Here is a 22,019-nt window from a genome sequence, read left to right as displayed (position 1 = left end):
TATGAAGTCCAGTTTGCCTGATCGGTCTTCTGTCTGCTGGTTCACTCCCAAACGTCTGTAACAGTGGAGGTTGGGTCAGGCTGGAGCCAGGAGCTTCTTCCAGCTTCTTCCACGTGGGGCCCAAAGACTTAGGCTGTCTTGAGCTGCTTTCCCAGGTGCGTTAGCAGGGAGCTGGATAGCAAGTAGAGCGGCCAGGTCCCAAACTTGTGCCCATATAGAGTGCTAGCGTCTCAGATTTCACTTTAACCTGTGTGCCATGGTGCCAGCCCCGTCTCTGTCTTTAATATCATATCCTCAAAACCATTGCCAGATCTAGTATCATAAAACTTTTTCCTTATGTTTTCTTCTAAGAGTTTTCTAGAATCTTACCTTGTGCTTAGGTCTTTTATCCATTTTCAGCTGATTTTTGTATGTAGCATAAAGTAAGGGTCCAACTTCATTCTTTTGCATCTGGTTGTTCAGTTCCCCAACACTTTTGTTGAAGGACTTGTTTCTTTATTTGATGTCTGTGGTGCCCGTATTAAAAATCACCTTACCACACATAGGAGACGTCACTCTGGACCGCTGGTTCACTCCCCAAATGCTGCCATAGCCAGAGTTGGGCCAGGCTGAAGCCAGGAGTAGGTACCGCATCTGGGTGTCCCGGGTATGCGGTTAAAACCATCATAGGTTGCCTGTCAGAAGGAAGCTGGAATGACAAGTTGAGGTGGCCACTCGGATAAATCCAAGATCAGGACGTGCCAGACTGTCTCTGTTTTGATTGGAGAGTTTAATTCATTTACATTTTAAAAAAGATTTATTTATTTATTTAAGAGAGTTACAGAGAGAGAGATCTTCCATCCACTGGTTTACTCCCCAGATGGCCGCAATGGCCAGAGCTGAGCCGATCCAAAGCCGGGAGCCAGGAGCTTCTTCCGGGTCTCCCAAGTGGGTGCAGGGGCCCAAACACTTTGGGCCATCCTCTACTGCTTTCCCAGGCCATAGCAGAGAGCTGGATTGGAAGAGGAGCAGCCAGGACTAGAACCGGTGCCCTTTAGGCCGGGGCTTTAACCTGCTGCGCCATAGCTCTGGCCTCTGATTCATTTACATTTGAAGTGATTATGGGTAAGAAGAGACTTCTGTCTTTATGCTATTTCTTTTCTGTATGCCTCACAGCTTTTTGTCTCATTTCCTGTATTAGTATTTCTTTTGCACTTAGTTGATTTTGTTTTGTTGTGAAATGGTTAAATTTCATTCTCATTCGCTTTTGAGTATATCCTTTAACTATTTTCACTGTGGTTACAATGGGGGGTATGTTTAACAAGCTGAATTTATAACACTAACACTGTTTTATAAGAGTATGGGTGTTCATCCACCACTTTGTATGGTGTCTGATCTCTAGTTCATTTCTGACATTTCCTGTCACTGGGTTACTGGGTCCCTTCTCCCTCCCCCCTCCCCACTTTCTGTGTAGAAAGCTTGTGGCGGGGGCTACAGTTGGCTCAATTTGCTGGGTGTTTTTTCAGTTAAGTCTTAGGGACCGGTCTGGGTGCATTGGCAGGGGAGGGGAAGAAAATCTGGGAGACTGTCCCACTTTGTCCAGGACTGCCTGCGTTCCATCCAGACCAGAGACAGGAGGCTCTCCTGGGAGCGTTTGGTGGTGCCTGGTGTAGATTTCTGGCAATCAGGCTGCCTTTGAATCCAAGGTCAGGAGACTGGGAACAGAGGAACAAACAGCTAAGTAGGAATCAGTTGAGGGTTGACTTTATTTCAGTTTTTTTTTTTTTTTTTTTAAGTAAAGATTTATTTATTTATTTGAGAGGTAGAGTTACAGAGAGAAGCAGAGACTTAGATCTTCGAACTGCTGGTTTACCCCTTAACAGGGCTGTGCCAGGCTGATGCCAGGAGTTTCTTCTGGATCTCCCACATGCATGCAAGGGCCCGGGGACTTGGGCCATCTTTCACTGCTTTCCTGGGTGCGTTAGCAGGGGGCGGGATTGGAAGTAGAATAGCCGGGAATTGAACTGGCTCTCTTAAGAGGTGCCAGCACCACAAGCAGTGTTTAGTCTGCTGAGCCATAGCGCTGGCCCTCATTTCCTTCCCTGAGCTCCCTCCCATGCCTCATTTTGCAGTCTGGGACTTCTTCCTTCAGTGGAGGAACTGTCACACTGCATCTCTAAGTGCCTGGAAATAGTGGCAGCAGATAATTCATGTTATTTTTAAACTCTGAGGCAGGGGGCGGTGGGATCTGCATGTTCTCCATTCGGAAAAGCCAGACTAGAGACTGGAAAGGACTGCACAGGCTGCAGCCGGGCAGGTGGCAAGGGCGGGGCTGTTGCCCCTGAGAGTGTCTCCAGTGCTCCAGGTTGAGCCCCAGTCTAGCTCTACCTTTATACTTCTTGTTTTGTTTTAAGTTTATTGATATATTTGAAAGGCTGAGTTACAGAGAGAGAGGTATCCTCCTATCTGCCAGTCATGCTCCAAGTGGCTGCAACGTCCGGGACCGAGCCAGGAAGAATCCAGGAAGCACGAACTTCTGGTCTCCCACACAGGTGCAGGAGCCCAAGCTTTGGGCCATCCCCAATTGTTTTCCCCGGCCATTAGCAGGGAGCTGGATCAAAAGTGGAGCAGCAGGACCCAAGCCTGCAGCCATGTGGCATGCTGGCGTCACAGGTGGTGGCTTTACCTGCTATAACACTACGCCGCTTGTCCCAACCTTTGTGCTCTGACATCTGTTTACTAAGAACATGTACACGGCCTCTTAAAGAAATTCCAGTCACTGAGATGCTTCATACTGAAATGGTCATTTATTAACTAGGTGATTTTTACTTTCTGTCCAGTAGGATAGACCTCATAAGTGACCAAATTGTTTTTTTTTTTTTTTCTTTTTAACTAACTACTCTGGCTTACCTTTCTAAGTCTTGAAAAAGACTAGGCTTTCAGAATTTGTTTTAATGAGAATGAAATTTATTTTACTGTTTGTAGGTTAAATTTTTGTGTAGCTGAGGGCCGGCGTTGTGGTGCAGTAGGTTAAACTACTGCTTGTGATACCAGCATCTTCTATCAGATGGCTGATATGAGTCCTGGCTGCTCCACTTTGCAAACAGATCCCTGCTAATGCGCCTTGGAAGGTGCAGAAGATGGCCCAGGTACTTGGGCCCTTGCCATGTATGTGGGAGACCAGGTGGAGCTCCTGGTTCCTGGTTCCTGGCTTTGGCTTAGCCTAGACTGAAGAATGACTGTTGCAGTCATTTGGGGAATGAGCCAGTGTTTAGGAATAGAAACCTAGAAAGGGATTTGGAAGAAGGCCTTTCTCTTTTAACAGTTTTATAGTTTTTATATATCTATGTACATATTTATATGAAAGGCAAAATGGCAGTGAGAGAGAGCAAGCGAGCTTTTATCTGCTGGTGTATTCCCCAGCCTGCGACAGCTGAGGCTAGGCCAGACCAAAAACAGAAGCCGGTAACTCCATCTGGGTGTGGTCTCAAGACACCAAGTGCCCCTGCTTCCCAAGTACATTAGCAGAAGCCTGGGTCAGAAGTGCAGGAGCCGGGTCTTGAACCTGGCACTCTTGAAGGGGATGCGGGCACCCAAGTGGTGGCTTAACCTGCTGGACCACAGCAGCCACTCCTCTTTCTTAAATATGCAGTTCTTCTCAGATAAGAGGAAAGAAGTTTCTGAGTAAAGAATGTTGCTTTAAAAATTTTAAAAGTACTTGTATTAGAAAGTAAAAGTAAAAACATACTAGAAATAGAGAGCAGCTTGGTGAGCAGTGTTGGGACCTGCAGATGTGTTCTGTCCATTACTCCCTGCACACTCAGTGGCTCCGTGTGGCCCGCTGCAGCCCCTGTGTGAGCATGAGCAGGCTGTCGTGTAAGGATGCAGGTGCTGATTAAAGGTGACAGCCCCTCGATGTTCATGGGAAGTCCGTGCAGGCACTGTACTTGACGGTTTGACAGCCACTGTATTTGCTATGATCCGCAGTCTTCATGTTTTTTTCAGAGTCGGCGGCATTGCTGTGGCCACTGCAGGACTTAGGACATCCAGTGGAGATGTCACACTGGGAGTGGGTTGCTGGGTGAGTGACGTGGGATGCCCCTAGCAGATAATTTGCAGAGAAGCAGTGGAGGTTTTCTTCAGCAGGTTTTAGATACAGATTTAGTAAAACCATTATTAGAGCTCCTTATGAAGTATTGTGAACACGGGAAATACTAGAAACCTTTGAACAGTGAATACTCTTCAGGAATAGAGGTTAACTGGCGTGTTTCCGGGTTCCTGATTTGAAACTTGGCTTGGAGAACCTTTTAATCCTCAGGAGTTGTCTTTGTAAGGGAGGTTGCTGCTGGTGCTGTTAGCAGGCAGAGAGGATTAATTAGTTTGAATTGGAATGACAGGAATTTAGTTAGTAGTTGGAGAATTCCTGTACTATTAGGTTTTTTAAAAAAATGTTTTTTTAAGATTTTATTTATTTATTTGAGAGGCAGAGTTACTGAGAGGCAGAGAGAGAGAGACAGACAGATAGTCATCCATCCTCAGATGGCTGCAATGGCCAGAACTGCGCCAGTCCGAAGCCGGGATCCAGGAGCTTCTTCTAGGTCTCCCGTGAGGCTGCAGGGGCCCAAGGACTTGGGCCATCTTCTGCTGCTTTCCCAGGCCACAGCAGAGAGCCAGGTCAGAAATGGAGCAGCCTGGTCTTGAACCAGTGCCCATATGGGATGCTGGCACTAGGGGTGGCGGCTTTACCTGCTACACCACAGCGCCGGCCCGTGTACTATTATGTTTTACAGTTATCTAGACAGTTATCTGATTCAGTTTTCTAGTATGATGCCAAAGAATATCTAAGGAGTTTTCCACTCAGTTTCAGTGTTTTGTTACTGTAAACCATATTGTTACTGTTTGGGCAAAAACATACCACTGGTGACCTTGAAAAATAAGCTGTCAGCCTTTGTCCCCCAGAGCAAACCCAGATGCTTCTAGATTACCATAAACTTAACGCCATCAAAAAGGACCGAACAGAAACCCTGTGGCAATTCCAGGGCTGCATTTTGGAGCCTTGCCTTCTGGCCCCGGCAGTTTCCGTGTATCCGGAGCCTCCGTGGGGGCCGGCGCAGCAGTTGGCGCTGCTGTCACATCTGGGCGTGGGAGGTCTGCCTGCCTCCCAGATGACGTGGGCGTGCTGCTTCCTGTGTGTGATGGCCTCTGAGACTGAGCAGAGCAGCCAAGCCAGGGAAAGAGCGCCGGGGCCTGAGCTGCTGGAGGAAGTGAGCTGGTGTGGGCTGCGAGCATCCCGAGTGGGGCCCCTCGGCTCTGTGTCGTCAGTGACAGGTCGGCCCTCGAATGCAGATTTCCTCACTGTTTTTCAGGTCACTCGGCAGGTTGATATTCTGCAGAAAATGACCTCTTGTGCTGTTGAGATTTTCACTCACCATTAGGCTTAAATGTCACAAGTGCAGAGCAGTGCTCTGAACGCGCAGCCATGCTGTGCCCCCGCCGTCTTGCGCGACGTGTATTTGTTGAACGAGTCTGTGTGTGTTCTAGCTTCTTCTGTGTCTGTTGAGTAACTGGGTGAGCGAGTGAGTGAATGTGTAAAGGCAGAGGTAGCTTTGTGGGGCTCCTGATGGGGTCCCGTCATGGCACACAGGCACTGCATGAGTTGGGTGCCCCTCAGTGGGTGGGCTCTCAAGCAGCTCTGGGGTCAGCCTGCCCAGATCCGCAGTCAGAAGCGCTTAGCACGAGGGCCGCGGCCGCTTTCGCAGCATCTCGGAACTGCAGGCCGCGTCTCTTCAGCTGCCTTCAGGGGGCACCAGCCCCACCCTCAAACAGTTTTCCTTCTTGTGAGTTTGGTGTCATTCTTAGAGTGTGTCTCTATCCTTGGGACACTGTGGAGGCACATGATGACCTTGGTCACATAGTTGAGGTCTGGTGTGATTTCTCCGTTCCGCATAATTACTCATTAACCCCCCCCTCGTACAGTGAGCACTTACTAGAGGGAGGGATATGCCACAAGACCACGCAAATCCTGCTCCCACTCCAGCTTCCCCCTAGACTGCGTGTCTGGTTACCTTTCATTTCAAGTCCTTCATCAGCAAGATTGGTTTTCATGCCCTGTCTTTAGTGCACATGGAAGCATCGGAGTCATTACCAGTTTCGTCACTTACTAGAGGAGTTAAGTAATGGGGAAAATGAGGACTGATCGTCATACTGGATTAAATGTTTTTGGAAGAGATCTGACTGATTTCACCTGTTGAGGGTGTGAATTTTGGCAGATAAACAGTTGAGTCATAGTTTGTTTTGGCAAAAAAAGAAGAGAGAAGAGCTCACATTACATAGTATGTAAAATAGTTTATTTTGGCCAGCTTTAAAACACTGGAACCTATGAGGATTTCCCGGTGTTGTCGCCAGTGTCAGCGCCGCCATCTCTAAGCAGCCTGACAGTCCACTTCTCCATCCCCATGCCTCTGGTCTCAGGGTATTTTCAGTGAAGTGTTTTTCACAAATAAATTTTTTTTAAAAATCATCCTTATGTCTCCGGTGTTAACTTTGACCTGGGTTCTTGTCTGTCTTCCAGTTCTGAGCTCTTTCATGGTAAACAGGTGAGCTCCACAGGATGGGGCTGGCACTAGGGGCCAGGCCTGCTTTAGCCCTGCCGGTGCTAATGGATTTGCGGTGAAGGCTGCGTTTCCTGCCGCTGGAGCCACTCAGATGCCTACTCAGCTGTGCTCTAGACGACAGGCCTGTAAACCATGTAGAAACCGTGTGTGTGGGAGCTGTGTGAGTTTCCCTGAGTGCTGGGTCCTCTTGTAGACAGGGAAGCTGGACTCGAGGTCAGATGACCTGCGTGTGCTTGCTGAGTAGCACAAGGGCTCATCGGAGTTCCTTGGATCTGAAGATAGGCTTCACCATTTTATTTTTTAAAGTTGTTAAGAGGATTAAATGAATCAATGCTGGTTTAAATCCTTACAACGGTGCTTGGTAAGCTTGTTGAAATGCGTAAAATGATACCCAGTGAAGAAGTATTTTCTAATCATGTGTTTGTTTCCCAAAGTGCTGGTTGCAGTTATGTGGCTCCGGAGCAGGAGAAACCAACCCTGAGCTGCCCTGAGCGCAGCTGCCAGCCTTGGGCTTAGCTTTGTGACAGGAGCTTTGTCTTTTTATTTTATTTATTTATTTATTTATTTTTTTTTACAGGCAGAGTGGATAGTGAGAGAGAGAGACAGAGAGAGAAAGGTCTTCCTTTGCCGTTGGTTCACCCTCCAAGGCCGCCGCGGCCGGCGCGCTGTGGCCGGCGCACCGCACTGATCCGATGGCAGGAGCCAGGAGCCAGGTGCTTTTCCTGGTCTCCCATGGGGTGCAGGGCCCAAGCACCTGGGCCATCCTCCACTGCACTCCCTGGCCACAGCAGAGGGCTGGCCTGGAAGAGGGGCAACCAGGACAGAATCCGGCGCCCCGACCGGGACTAGAACCCAGTGTGCCGGCGCCGCTAGGTGGAGGATTAGCCTAGTGAGCCGCGGCGCCGGCCTTTATTTTATTTTTTAAAAAGGTTTTTCTTTATTATTTATTTAAAAGGTAGAGTTATAGGAGGAGAAAGAGATCTTCCATCTGCTGGTTTACTTTCCAAATGGCTGCAACGGGTATGGCTGGGCCAGGCCGAAGCCAGGAGCTTCCTCCAGATCTTCTACATGGCCCAAGTACTTGGGCATCCTCTGCTGCCTTCCCAGGCGCTTCGGCAGGGAGCTGGATCAGAAGTCGAGCAGCCACACAGAACTGGTGCCCACATGCGATGCCAGCCCTAAGTTTATTTTTTTCTTATTTTTATTTATTTTAAAGGCTGCATTAGAGAGACCTAAACCTTTCATCCACTGGTTTACTCCCCAGATACATAAAACAACTGGGGCTTAGCTGGACCAAAGCCAGGAGCCAGGAACGTCATCTGGGGCTCCCTCATGGGTGCTGAGGACAGAAGTACTTGAGCCATCACCTGCTGCCTCCCAGGTGTGCATTAGCAGGAGCTGGAGAGGAGCTGGAAACCTGGCACTTTGAAAAGCTGTAATGAAGAAAGAAGCAGGAGATACTACTGGGTCCACAGAGTGGTCATGCCATGTGACCCATGCATCACAGCAGGCTCCTGTTGATAGAAGAGTTCCAGCATTTTCCTCTTTTGTGGTCTAGTAATTCTTACTTTGTTCAAGAAATACTGATTGACCATCTTGCTGTAGTGAGCTGTTCTGGAATGAAACCCACGGACTTGATTACCTGATTTCCAGTTGTTGCAGATGAGCAACAACATGGCGTCTGTTTACCATGAGACATCACTGGGAAGAGTGAATGAACCTTGAAGAAAATCCAGGTGCACCCTGCAGACATTACCTGTGTATGATTTTATCACAGTGATGTGCCATCATTGATGTTTATAATCACAGAATTTTACTTCTAGAAAAATTTCCTTCCAAGAAGTAGGGAAAATGACCCTGAAATACTGACAGTATTAAATCACATATAAAATGGTGTTTGAGAAGTTAGCCAAGTGTATTGTGTTTTAGAAAGCTCTCCTTGCAGGCTGGGTACAAAGTTTGGTACCTAAATGTGTCAATGTTTTTAGCTGCTTCATTGTGCAAAACACCTGTTGTACACTCAGTGGGATGCTGTACCCAGAGGTGGAATAGTTGGATCATGTGGTTATTCTAATTTTAGTTTTTGAGGAACCATCATTCTGTTTTTCATAGCAACTAGGTCATTTTCTATTTCTACCATCGTTGCCAATAATGCACAAGAATTCCAGTTTCTCTACGTCCTTGTCAACACTTACCTTCTTTGTTTTTATAAGTATTCGCTCCAGTGGGTGTGCAGTGGTGTCTCTGAGGTTCTGAGCCACCTTTCTCTAGTGATGAGTGATGCTGCCATCTCTACATGTGCTGCTTCTGTTTATCTCCTATCACAACTAGTGTTGATGTGTCTCATTTTTATATCATGACTAGATTTTCACAAATGAATTGTGTATCTGAGAATTCCGTCTAATGAAAGTGAAAGTAGTGATTGTGAGTGAGTTAACATTAAAAAAATTAACCCAAACTCCACTGAACTTGGAAAAAGAAAAAGGACTTTTGGATTTCTGTAGAGGAAATTAACTTGTGAAATTGGTATTGAGTGTGCTCAGGACTTTTGGACCATTGGGGAATGGATTTGTGGGGCATAAGGGCACAGCAAGGCTGTGTTAGGGCCTGGAAAACAGTCTTGTTTGTTTAACTAGTCCTGTTTTGAGGTTAATCTTAGGATGTTTGCCCAAAATGTAAGATTCACATCAACTGAAGAGTTAGTGTTGGTAAAGTGGATAGACAATAAATACATAAACTCAGATTTAACTGTGGCTCATTAAGATGAGTTTCACAGTAACTGCCAAAATGAAGACTAAGCTGAGATGTGTGAAGATACTTTGCTTTATGGAAGAGTGGATTGGCCAGCACCGTGGCTCACTAGGCTAATTCTCCGCCTGGCGGCGCCAGCACACCGGATTCTGTCCCGGTTGCCCCTCTTCCAGGCCAGCTCTCTGCTATGGCCTGGGAGTGCAGTGGAGGATGGCCCAAGTCCTTGGGCCCTGCACCCCATGGGAGACCAGGAGAAGCACCTGGCTCCTGCCATTGGATCAGCGCAGTGCGCCGGCCGCAGCGGCCATTGGAGGGTGAACCAACGGCAAAAGGAAGACCTTTCTCTCTCTCTCTCTCTTTCACTGTCCACTCTGCCTGTCCAAAAAAGAAAAGAAAAGAAAAGAAAAAAGAGTGGATTGATGGCGCACACAAACTTTGTGCCTGTGTGGAGAAACTGGGTAGTACTTAAGTCCTGGGAGTCTGCAAAGGGCTGTTCTCTGGGAGTCTGCAAAGGGCTGTTCTCACGTTAATAAACACAGTGGAATTCCAGTCAACAGTTTAACACAGATACTAGTTTTAAAAGTTTATTTGGCATGTGTGGAATGAATTAAGACATGAATTCTTGATTGGATTTACTGAATGATACCTGTTTTAAGCTGTAGTTGTAAACCTGATGTTTAGTTAGGAACCAGCAGACTAGTGGAAGAAATTGTCAGTGCTTGGTGTCTCACCTATCACTGCTGGCTAGCTGGGAGAAGGTGGCTTTGAGATGAGTGGTCTAACTGATTTTTTTTTTTTAATATTTTTTATTTATTTGAAAAGAGTTACAGAGGGAGGTAGAGACACAGAGAGAGAAATCTTCCATCTGCTGGTTCACTCCCCAGATGGCCTCAATGGCCGGAGCTCAGCCGATACAAAGCCAGCAGCCAGGAGCTTCTTCCAAGTCTCCCACCCATATGGATGAAGGGGCCCAAGGACTTGGCTCATATGGGCGCCAGTTAGAGTCCCAGCTGCTCCGCTTCCGGTCCTGCTCCCTGCTCATGTGTCTGGGAAAGCAGTGAAGGGTGGCCCAGGTCCTTAGACCCCTGCACCCACGTGGAGACTTGGAAGAGCTCCTGGCTCCTGGCTTCAGATCCGTTCAGCTCCAGCTGTTGCAGTCAGTTGGGGAGTTAACCAGTGGATGGAAGACACCTCTCTCTCTCTGTCTCTGTCTCTGTCTCTGTCTCTGTCTCTGTCTCTGCCTCTCTTTGTAACTCTTTCAGATAAATAAAGTAAATCTTAAAAAAAAAGAGAGAAACTTGGAAAAGCTGTTCAACAGTGAATTTTTAAGTTACTGTTAAAGTAACATAAATATTGAAAATAGAAAATTGATTTGACTTCACTTTTCTACCTTTATAGGTGATAGAATTTATAAATTTTCATGTTTAATGCAAAATTTTTTGAAATTTAAGAGTATCTAAAATTTTGTTCACAAGTGTCTTTGAAATAATAGAGTATATTTTTGTGTGAGCATAATTTTGTAGTTCCTTGAGTCCTGTGGCTGTAAGGAACATTTCCTTAGATTGTTAGCACCACTGAAAAGGACTTGTTTACAGCGTGAGTGTGAATGCAGAATTGCTTAGAAGGGTGGGCTGCCTTGTTTTGTTGCAAATGCTGATTGATCTAACCTCAGATGCTTTGTTTCTTTCAGTCAGGTCAGTTCAGTGAAGACATGATACCCACTGTGGGCTTCAACATGAGGAAAGTCACGAAAGGTAACGTCACCATAAAGGTACGTGTGTCAGTTTCTCGTCACGCTCCCTGTAGAGTGTTTGCACGCTCGGCTCCAGGTTGTCCTCTGTGCTGCTCTGCTTTTACCGGAGTATTTGCAGTTCACAGGCAGTGAATTGGCATGTCCTGAGTGAAAACCGATTGCTTGTTTTCTATTCCAAATGGAAAAAAGTTGAAATACTGTTAAGTACCCACCAAAAAAAAAACAAACAAACAAACAAAAAAAAAAACAAACACATTAAAAACAGCAGATGGAGTAGCAGACGTAACACTTGGGATTTAGATGTTCCTAGGAAATAAAGTCTCATCTGCAGAGTGTTTGGAGTATGGTATTATTATTTCGCGGATGCTATTTTACATTGAAAGATAGTTTATTATTTATGATATTGTAGTTCAGTGTGATACTTGTAGTAGCAAACACTGTAACCTTGTTTTTCCTTTAACTTTGTTTTTCCTACTCAGCCCTATCACTGAGTCTGTAGCCTCTGCTTCCAATCCATTTTCTTGCTGATGTGCTTGGGGTAGCAGATGGCGGCCCAAGTGCTTAAGTTCATGCCACTGACTCTGGAGACCTGAGTGGAATTCTAGCTCCTGGGTCAGCCTCGGTTGTTGTGGACACTGGGGGAGTGAACCAGTGAATGGAAGAGCGTCCTCTCTGTCTCTATCCCGTCCCCTTTTCACTTTCACTTTGCATTTTAAATACATGAGCAAGTCTTTTTTTTTTCTTCTTAGAGATTGAAAATATAAAATAGTAAAATGTTGTTGAACATAATTTTTTAAGAAGATTTATTTATTTATTTGAAAGGCAGAGATAGAGAGAGAGGAAGAGAGAGATTGACCTTCCATCTGCTGGTTCACTCTCCAGATGGCCACCATGGTCAGACCTGGTCCAGGCAGGAGCCAGGAGCTTCTGGGTCTCCTCTGTGGGTGCGGGGGCCAAGCACTTGGACCATCTTCCCCTGCTTTCCCAGGCCCATTAGCAGGGAGCTAGATTGGAAGTGGGGCAACCGAGACTCGAACAGGTGCCCATGTGGGATGCCGGCGCCAGGGCAACCACAACACCGACCCCAAACATAATTTTTTGGAAGATGAGTTTGGCAGGTTTAAATCATGGACTGTTGGACTCTTTATTAGGGGTGATGTTTTAGCTTTTTTGTTTGTTTGTTTTGACTTTTTGGTTCAGGAGTTGGTGAGGGTTTATTTCTTTGGCCTGGACCTTTATGGCCATTTTGGCATATCTTGTCACGGAATCTGTTCCTGAACTCTTTGTAATGACACCCTGGAGTGGTATGTGTCCCTTCATGCACAGCACATGTGTCATAGCTGGGTTGGACCCCTCTTAAAGATGAGTGCCAAGACTTAAGACGTGTGTAGCCAAGTGTCCAAGCATAGTACTTAGATAGTAGGCAGAGCAATAAAATTCTCCCCCCAGTTCTTAAAGATTTATTTATTTATTAGAAAGGTAGAATTATAGAGAGAGAGAGAGAGAGAGAGCCAGAAATCCTCCTTCTGCTGGCCCACCTCCCACATGGCTGCAACAGCAATGGCTGGGCTAGGCTGATGCTAGGAGCCAGAAGATTCTTCCAGGTCTCCCACAGGGATGATAGAGGCTAGGGCATGAGCTGGTGCCGGTATTAAAATTCACCCACTGCATCACAACATCAGCCCCAACAGAGCTCTTACAGGTAGTGGCTTGCACATGGAGTAAAGAATTTTATGCAAGTGAAACACCTGTGTAGGGATGTTGGCTATTTTGTGTACAGGACAATTTAACAAGATTGGACACTGATGTCTACTGAATGACACAGTTAGACAGTAACCGATTTCCAGCTGTTTCCTTTCTTGGTATTCAGATTTGGGTGGTGCATGGTTCTGTAGGTAGGTTTTATAAGTGTAAGCTTTTTTTTTCTTTTTAAAGATTTATTTATTTATTTGAAAGAGTTACATGGAGAGAGAGAGAGAATGAGAGAGAGGTCTTCCATCCGCTGGTTCACTCCCCAATTGGCTGCAATGGCTGGATGTGCGTCCATCCGAAGCCAGGAGCCAGGAGCTCCCTCCGGGTCTCCCACATGAGTACAGGGGCCCAAGGACCTGGGCCATCTTCTCCTGCTTTCCCAGGCCATAGCAGAGAGCTGGACTGGAAGAGGAGCAGCTGGGATTTGAACCAGAGCCCATATGGGGTGCCAGCGCTTCAGGCCAGGTTTTAACCTGCTGTGCCATAGCGCCGGCCCACTGTTTATTTTATTTGAAAGACAGAGTATAGAGAGCCAGAGGTAGACACAGAGAGAGGTCTTTCATCTGCTGGTTCACTCCCCAAATGGCTACAATGACCAGAGCTGAGCCGATCTGAAGCCAGGAGCCAGGAGTTTTTCCCAGGGTGCAGGGGCCCTAGGACTTGGACCAACTTGGGCCATCTTCCACTGCTTTCTCAGGCCATTAGCAGAGAGCTGGATTGAAAGTGGAGCAGCCGGGACTTGAACTGGTGCCCGTATGGGATACTGGCACTGCAGGTTGCGGCTTTACCTGCTGTGCCACAGTGCCAGCCCAAGGTGTAATCTTAAAAATATGTACTTTTGACATTACAAATGTATTGGTTAGCTGATGAAGAAAATTTTGCACATGAACCAAATCTTTGTTCAAGTAGAGCTCTAGATCAGGTGTGAACACGAGAAGTGAGATTTCGGTTTCATAGCAGCGCCAGGACTTCCCAGACGTGGCTTGAACTCATGCCCCTAAAGAGAGTGCTGGCTCTGGTGTGTGCGAGTGAGTGTGTCTCCCTCCTCTTCCCCTCTGCTGCTGCTTCTCCCTCCAGTGAAGTGTGTTAAATACCTGTGTTAAGAATTGTCTTGTCTTGATTTAAAGATCTGGGACATAGGAGGACAGCCCCGCTTCCGGAGCATGTGGGAACGATACTGCAGGGGAGTCAACGCTATTGTGTAAGCTTTGTTTTTCTAAAAGTCAATTTAGGCTTCAGAGAAGAAAGTTGTTTTCAATACTTTCAAAGACTCAGTTTTTCTTAGGCAATGCAGATCTTTGCTAGCTCATTTCTTGAGCAGTTCCATTTACTTGTGATTTAAAGAATTAATCATAGAATGAGCTTTGTGTGTTGTTTGGGGTATAAATGTTTTCCTGCCACATATTGGCCGCGGGACAGTCTAGATAAGTGTGTGAGTGCCGAGGTTTCTTCATGTAGGACTTGCCTTTGGTGAACAGTGTCAGGTGCATACATCTCCAGAGTTGAGTCTGTAACCCTGGTGCCGTCACAGCATGTCGAAGGCACACTGAGCGCACCTCTTTTTTTTAAGTTATATGATAGATGCTGCAGATCGTGAGAAGATAGAGGCCTCCCGGAACGAGCTACACAATCTTCTAGACAAACCCCAGCTACAAGGAATCCCAGTAAGTGTCGGGGTGCTGGTCATTCTGGTTTTTATATTGTGTGTGTGTGTGTGTGTGTGTGCAAGTCATGGAAATCTTTACTTAATATAGAGTTGGTCTTCTATGTATACAGTTGATTGAAAATAAATCTCAATGGAGAATGGAACTGGGAATGGGAGAGGGAGTGGGGGTGGGATGGCAGGTATGGTGGGAACAGTCACTGTGTTCCTAAAGACGTACTTTTGAAATTTGTACTCATTGAGTAAAAGATTTCTTTAAAAAATTATGTTTGAGGTTGGTAAGATATAAGTACTGAGTGTCTACAGTATATTGTAGATTTTATGAGTATCTGCCCATTCCGAAATACTGTGCAGTAGGAGCACTGCTCGGCCCGGCGTGGTGGTGAGGAGAAAGGACCACGGGTACATTAGCGGGGAGAGCTGACCTAGTGGGAGAAGGGGGAAGGTGTCCCTGATGAGGGGAGGCAGGAACTGAGACCCAAAGCTGTGAACTCCGGAAGCGGAGAGCTGTGGGTACAGACCCTGGAGGCGGGACTCTCGAGCTGAGAGCCGGGGGAGCTGCGGCGAGTTGGTGTGCCTTGGGTAGCCATGTCGCCAGAGTGGCCTCCCTGGGCAGGACTTGCTGTTAGGGAGAGTGCTCTGATTACACTCCACGGACGCCCTGAGCTGGAGGGATGACGAGGGTGGAGGGAGGAGGCTGTTTGTTTCTCCTGCAGAGGATGGTGCTGTGGGCTAGGATGGTAGAGCAGACGGGGTGGGGGGACGGATTCCAGAGGAGTCCTGGAGCACAGACCACCAGGCTTGTTGACGGATTGAGTGTGTGAGAGCGGTGGTACTGGTTCCTGCCTCTTGCAGCTGGAAGGAAGGCAGTATCGGTTGTTGACCTGTTGAGCTCAGGAACACTGGCAGAGGAGTGGGCATTAAAGTCAGAGCCTGGAGCTGTGTGGTCTCAGTGACTCGTCACAGCCTGTCGAGTCTGGTAGTGGTCCTTGTTGATAGTGGCCTGGTGGCCATTGGTAAGCCTCAACAGTCAGGGTTTACGTCCTGTCCATCTGACCTGAAAGCTTATTCTTCGATTTTTTCTATGAATTCAGTTGTTTTGTCTCAGTTGCAAACCATGGAGAGCTGATTTAAGCAGAAAGGAATTCACTGAAAGGACACTGAGTCTCTGGGCAGGCTGCACGTCCCAGGCTTAGAAAGCAGCTGGCACAGGAGGAGCGCAGCGGCTGCCAGCATCAGATGCAAGCATGACCACCCTGCACGGCCGCCCCGGGTCGCGGCACAGTGGCTTTGATGGGAGCGCTTGTGCATGCTACTCCGGTGTGTCACCAGGGGTCCTCTGTCCTTGCTTTCCAAGTATAGAGTGTGTGATCTAGTGGAAAGGAAAGCTGGGACAGAAATGATCTCATCTATGAAAGCAAGTTGTTTTATTAAGTGGAAGGAGCATAGGAGATTCCAGGCAGCCACACAACTGACAGCTGATCCCAGATGTCCGTGATGTATGATTAGAGACTTAGCCAGGTGGTGGCCAGGTAGGGAAGGTGAGCCGACCAAGAGTGTTCAGGTTTGCTTCCTGGCTTCCCAGCTCACTCCTGTCAGAGCTCCCAGCACCCCTGGCTGTCTGTGCCTCTGCCCTCTGTATGAAATGGAAATGACAGTCTAAGGACATGAGTGGCACTGGTCACAATGTCTGGAGTTGGGGCAGGAAATAGGACACAGATGGGGTGTGTACTTGGTTAGCTAGGGTGGGTCAGAGCTACAGATTCCGACTCTGTTGTTGTGCCTGGGAAAGGTGGTATGGTGACGGCAAGGGCCCTTGGCAGCTTTTATTCTCTCGGCTGTGGCTCCTGGGGCACAGTCAGCCCAAGGCCCTCAGCCGTCCACCTAGCAGCCTGCCAGCAAGTGGCGCTCTGTGGGATGGGTCTCGAATGTGAAGGATTTAGCTGCTAACATGATTAGTGGCTGTTGTGAAAAGTCATTCTTCCACCCCTGCCCTGGTTACTTAAGATCCTAGTTGCATTTTGGCAGCAATTTATTAGAAATAGCATGTATAACATAGACTTGGCTGGTTTGAAATAGAAGTTGTCAGCTACATTCTCAGTTAGGGGTGTCTGCCTGGTAGGAGTTAAGTGAATGTCGGTAGGAATAATTAAATGAATGAAATAGGCCACCAGATACACAAACATGCCTTAGTATTATAGCGTGTGTTAACATCTGGATGCTAACGTTGTCAGCCATCAAGCTGGTGTACCTAGGTGATATTTCTTGCATAAAAGCTTATTCCCGGTATTTTTTTCCTTTTTAAAGGTGCTAGTACTTGGAAACAAGAGAGATCTCCCCAATGCCTTGGATGAGAAACAGCTAATTGAAAAAATGTAAGTCTTGAGAATGATGGTGCGGTTTGGAAACTGAGTACAATTGAGTACACTCTGGCCCGCTGTTTTGCTGACTGAGCATTGTTAACATTATTCAGTTGTGATCAGAGCCATGGTTTTAGGTGGACCAACTCAGTCTACCAGAGAGGTGAATCCCTAAAATTTCAGTAGTAGTGAAATAATTTCTTTGGCTTACTAATAAATAACGAGTAGAATTAAGTGGAAGTGCTATGTGTGACAGCTGTTGTACGCACGGACTTACTCTCAGTTCTGCTTCTCGCAGGAATCTGTCTGCTATTCAGGACAGAGAAATCTGCTGCTATTCAATTTCTTGCAAAGAAAAGGATAACATAGGTAAGGGGAGGGGCTGCCGACGCGCTCTGCTGCTTGTCATCGTCATTTCTGTCCAAGTGACTTTCTTTGTAGGGCACTGTGGATTTGGCCCCATGAAAAAAGTGCTGGCATTCTCCTTTGACAACGGATGAAGAATCCTGAATCTTCTTTTTAAATACGTAAAAGCTGTGAAGTGGTTAGCTTGAGCATTATGTCATACTAAATTTATTATATTGATTTTTGAAGAACTATTAGCCAGTTGTGCTTTAAAATAAAAAACAATGTTTTGGAAGTCGGACTTGACATAGATGGTCTTGAGGCACTCCTGCCATTCATGGAACCCTGAGTTGTTAGGATAGAATGTTAGTGTTTTATGGGAAGCAAAAGCCTGTAAATTGTGTTAATTTCTTAGAACTGCAACAAGAAAGTACCCTGAGCTCAGTGACTTAAAACAGCAGGAACCGATTTTCCTGGCTCGAGGGGCTGGTAGTCTGTGTGGGCAGGTGGCAGAGGGGCCTGCCTTGCCTCTCTGTAGCCTGGGTGGTGTCCAGCACCCTCTAGAGACCATGCTGCATCGCTGCCTGCCATCCGGCTTCACGTGGCGTTCTCCCCGTCTGTGTCTGTGGACTCTTCCCAGGATGACCACAGAGATGCAGTTTCCAAGTGAAGTCCTTTGGAGCGTGTGGATGGATGTGCACTTTTAGGGGACACTATTCAGTGCAGTACAGTATTCTGTTAGAACCTCTTTTTCAGTGCTCGGTGGCAGCACTGGTTAGACTTCAATGCAGACCCCGCGAGAGCACTGCTTTCCACAGCAGTGCTTCTCAAGAGGAATCTCTGGTAGTCGTGATGACACCACAGCCGAGAACCTGCCGTGTGCCCTCGGTGGCATCGGATAGAGGCCCCCACGGGCCACAGTGTGCCGCTGCGCTGACCCCTTCGTTACTCCTTAGGCCTTCCCTGCCGTTCCCTGAAATAGAGGCAGAGTAGCCAGCTGAGAAGGTCGCTCGGGCTCGTTTCCGCAGGCGGTGTGGAGAGCTGGTGGGAGCTTCTGTGTTGGAGGCTGGCCCTCGTGGTTGCTCTGCGGGCCAGCAGCTGCCAGCTTTGACTTCAGAACACCTGGTTGAGTGACAGTGTTACCAAGCCAAGGAGTGTGACCCACTCTGGATTCAAACTGGTGGTTTGTGAATGGAATGCCTGTTTATCTGGAGCAGGGAATGAATTCCAAGTGCAGTGGGTTAGACGTGGCCAACACGACATTCTAGTCATGTTCAAGTCCCAGCTGCTCCACTTCTGATCCAGCTCCCTGCTCACGGGCCCAGTCAGGGTGTTGTCCTCGGTCAGACGGAGGCTTTGGTGGCAGATTTGTGACTTCAGTATGCTAGCGCAGGAAGGATTCTGGCACAGGGTATGCTGTGCTTTCAGCTGCCTGAGGTACAAGAATACCTTAATTTCCATAGTAAAGCACCCTCAAATCACACACAGAACAGGTGGGGTTCTGGGGAGATGATCTGCAAAGATTGCCGCTACCTGTGACCCAGAAACCCAGATGACGACTTAGCCTTTTCCGTCATAAGGAGTCCCTGATGTTGTCCACAGTAGAAGCATGATGGTGCCGTGCTGCACGCGTGTTTGTCAGAAGACTCTCATCCTGCCGATTCCTCGTGTTCTCCTATTTTTTTTTAATTCATTTATTTGACAGGTAGAGTTATAGACAGTGAGAGAGAGAAAGGTCTTCCTTCTGTTGGTTCACTCCCCTAATGACCACCATGGCCGGCACTGCACCAATTTGAAGCCAGGAGCCAGGTGCTTCCTCCTGGTCTCCCACGTGGGTGCAGGGCCCAAGCACTTGGGCCATCCTCCATTGCCATCCCAGGCCACAGCAGAGAGCTGGACTGGAAGAGGAGCAACTGGGACTAGAACCCTGCGCCCATATGGGATGCCGGTGCCGCAGGCAGAGGATTAACCAAGTGAGCCACGGCGCCGGCGCCCATGTTCTCCTCTTGACACTCAGGTGGTGGTGTGCAGTAGCACGGGGCAGGCCTAGCTGTGCCCGGAGTTAGCTGCATTGTGTGAGTACTGACTGTGTCTTACGGTGTTGTAATACTTTTCCCTTTTGCCCTGTGTCTCTAGATATCACACTTCAGTGGCTTATTCAACATTCAAAATCGAGAAGAAGCTGAAGAACCTCCGGAAGTCTTCCGTCCTTGGCTGTAGCCCTAGAATTACTGTCCGTTCCTCTGAAGTACTTCCCAGAACATGGTCCTTCCTAAACCTGAGAGATTGCCTTTTTCAGAGTTCCTTTCTCATGTGCACTGCTGCAGATGTGTCTCCCTAACCCTCACACAGAATCAGCTAGAGTTGTCGTGATAAAGTCAGCACACACAAAGGCTTCTTACACATGCTTAAACAATGTGTAGAGCTCTTTCTTTTCTTTTCTAAAACAAAACCAGACCCACACTTTTGACCATCTTAAATCAAGAAAATTGCGTATTTCTATTCTGGCCTTTCTGGGCCAGATTTTTATATTGGTTATCAGTTAATGACTATAATATTTTATTATAGAATCTGGTAGCTTACTAGGAGCCTGACTTGGTACAGCATGCGGGTTCTAGTGCCACACAGTGTTTAGGAATCCTTCAAGCCTGACTCACGGGGACACGAACTCGGTGCCTCGCCTCCCTCCTGATGCATGTGAAGGGCGTGACCACACCTTAGGAGCCGAGACGCCGTCCGCAGAGCAGGCCGAGGCCGCTGCCTGAGGGGTTCCACGACACTGTGCTGAGACCCCTCTGCTGTGGACGGGCCGAGCTAGAGCATGCCGATTCCTAGCTGTCCCTGGTCTCACACACCTTCTAAAGGGGTTGGGAATTGAAGATTTCCTCAAAAGCTTTCATGAATTTAGAGCATTCCAGCCAATATAATAAAACCTGTTCCGAACGCCAGACTTTGTTCCAACACCTGTTTGTTCTGTCTGCGGTCATTCTGTCAGGGCCGCTGCATGACGCTGGAACGTCTCACTTTTATATCCGGGCGTGGCGTCGACTCAGCACAAACGGCACTTACACGCAGGTTCTCTTTCTCTTATTGACGTGAGGTTTGGCACTCTGGTGTCTGATGCTGTCAGACATCTTGACTGTTGTGACAACTCTAGCCCTGCCTGCTTTATCTGTGTAATCGTGCGTGGCGTCCACAGGTTGTTTAAGAATCGCACGGAGAGCCCAGGACCTGCGGCTGGCACCTGCTGGCTCTGTGGCACAGAGGTGGATGGAAACTTAGCGTGAGCCTGGTTTGTAGTTGGTGATCTCCACGTCCATAAAGGGACTCCTGACCCTGGCTCATCTGTACAGGGTTGTCACAGTAGACCGCTGTAGCAGGAAAGCCGGCGGGACACCTGCTTCCACGTTGCCTCGCACTGTGTATTTTGTTTCTTGTGTTAAACAGCACTTTGTAGACTGTGCATCTCCTCATGTGTTGAGCACTCAGAGTGTAGTCAACAGCAGGTTCTTTAAGGAATCCAGTTTAATTTATAGACTGCCATGGCCTTAAACATATTCTGTAAAAGTACCGCACCGTGTTGCACAAACACTACTTGTTTTTCTCTGTTCACATTTTTAACGAGCAGAACTGGGGCTTTTCACGTTCCCCTTCTCAGAAGTGTACCTCCCCGATGGGTGGATGGTCCTGTGTGTGACGGGGCGTCCAGATGTGGCGCCGCAGCTGGACACCACCGGTGGTCACTGGAACCACTACACAGGATACAGCAACGTGCTTGTGCCTGCAAGGAGGAACCGGAGCTGGACGGTGCGACTCTGTAGGGACTGCATAGGTTTGTTAGTTGGCCTAGAGCTGAACCTTGATGTGTTTGTGTCTGTTCACCGCTTTTAGCATTTCAAGATCTCTCAAGATACTACCAACCTTCTCCTGTGCATAACCCCTGCATGTGAAAACAGTTACCGAACTTTGTAAATACGTACATTTTTTATTTAGGTGGATGCGTTTTTTGTCCGTTTGCTGCTCTTCTCAGCGTTATTCAATAAACTTGCATTTTGAGGGTTGTATTGGCAACTTGAACTTCGGATGTCCGTCCTGATGGAAGGTGTGGGGGTGGAAGGAACATTACAAGGAGGGTGCAGAGACTGCGCTACAACGAAATCAGCTCAGTCCTCAGAGAGCTGGGTCTGTGAGCTGGCTAAAACAGAAATAAACTTTTACAGTATCCAGAGTGCTGGTGTTGTGATGTGTGATGGCGGTGGAGGGGACGTTCGGGACGTTCCTGGTGGGCTTGGGACACGGCCAGGGTCGTGCTCCGGTGGGAGCCAGGGATGCAGGTTATAATCCCGTTTTAAAAATCCAAGTACAGTCGAATGAACTGAACTCACAAGGCATACGTTTACTGACTTCAGAATGAAGATCTGAGTACATCCGTGCGGGTTATTCCACAAACACGCATTTTTAGAATCTGGCATTTGGCTTGTTTTTGGTTAATGTGCTATTTTCTGCACCGTAAGTTGTTACTGTACCTCCTCACAGCTCTCTGAGAAGTGATTTTACATGTTTTTACTCAGAAAAGTTCCTTTGGGTTTCTGTGTCTGTACATTCTGCACTCTTCCCACTGATGGGATGTGTGAGTCAGTGCTTCTGCTGTCCCTGGGATCCCACCATTGGATTCTCACTGAACCGGTGCAGCCATTTAGTCCATTAGTCACTGGGTGGCCTGCTCACCACTCTGCTACCAGAGCAGGGCTGCAGGGGGCAGGGGGGAGGGGGCACTGAACTTGACATGTAGCTTAACATTT

General features: G+C 47.6%; 1 protein-coding gene across 3 annotated transcripts in view; it reads left to right on the top strand.

The window, feature by feature from the left end:
• ARL8B (ARF like GTPase 8B) overlaps positions 1-21,445 on the top strand; it is a 46,673-nt gene extending 25,228 nt beyond the window's left edge. For 2 of the 3 annotated variants that reach the window (XM_051831924.3, XM_089305663.1), the window contains exons 2-7: positions 11,035-11,115; positions 13,977-14,050; positions 14,420-14,513; positions 16,820-16,887; positions 17,171-17,241; positions 19,354-21,445. In XM_051831924.3, the coding sequence (XP_051687884.1) occupies positions 11,035-11,115; positions 13,977-14,050; positions 14,420-14,513; positions 16,820-16,887; positions 17,171-17,241; positions 19,354-19,403 (438 nt within the window). In that variant the 3' untranslated portion in view covers positions 19,404-21,445. The remainder of the gene's footprint in view (positions 1-11,034; positions 11,116-13,976; positions 14,051-14,419; positions 14,514-16,819; positions 16,888-17,170; positions 17,242-19,353) is intronic. The other variant, XM_089305664.1, reaches the window with a different exon arrangement.
• Positions 21,446-22,019: the final 574 nt, after the last annotated feature.

Source organism: Oryctolagus cuniculus, chromosome 10 (genome assembly GCF_051225735.1).
Source record: "Oryctolagus cuniculus isolate XC-2025 breed Fujian yellow rabbit chromosome 10, ASM5122573v1, whole genome shotgun sequence".
Lineage (NCBI taxonomy): Eukaryota > Metazoa > Chordata > Mammalia > Lagomorpha > Leporidae > Oryctolagus > Oryctolagus cuniculus.
The sequence above is the reverse complement of the archived record's forward strand: the minus strand, read 5'-3'. Positions and strand labels throughout refer to the sequence as shown.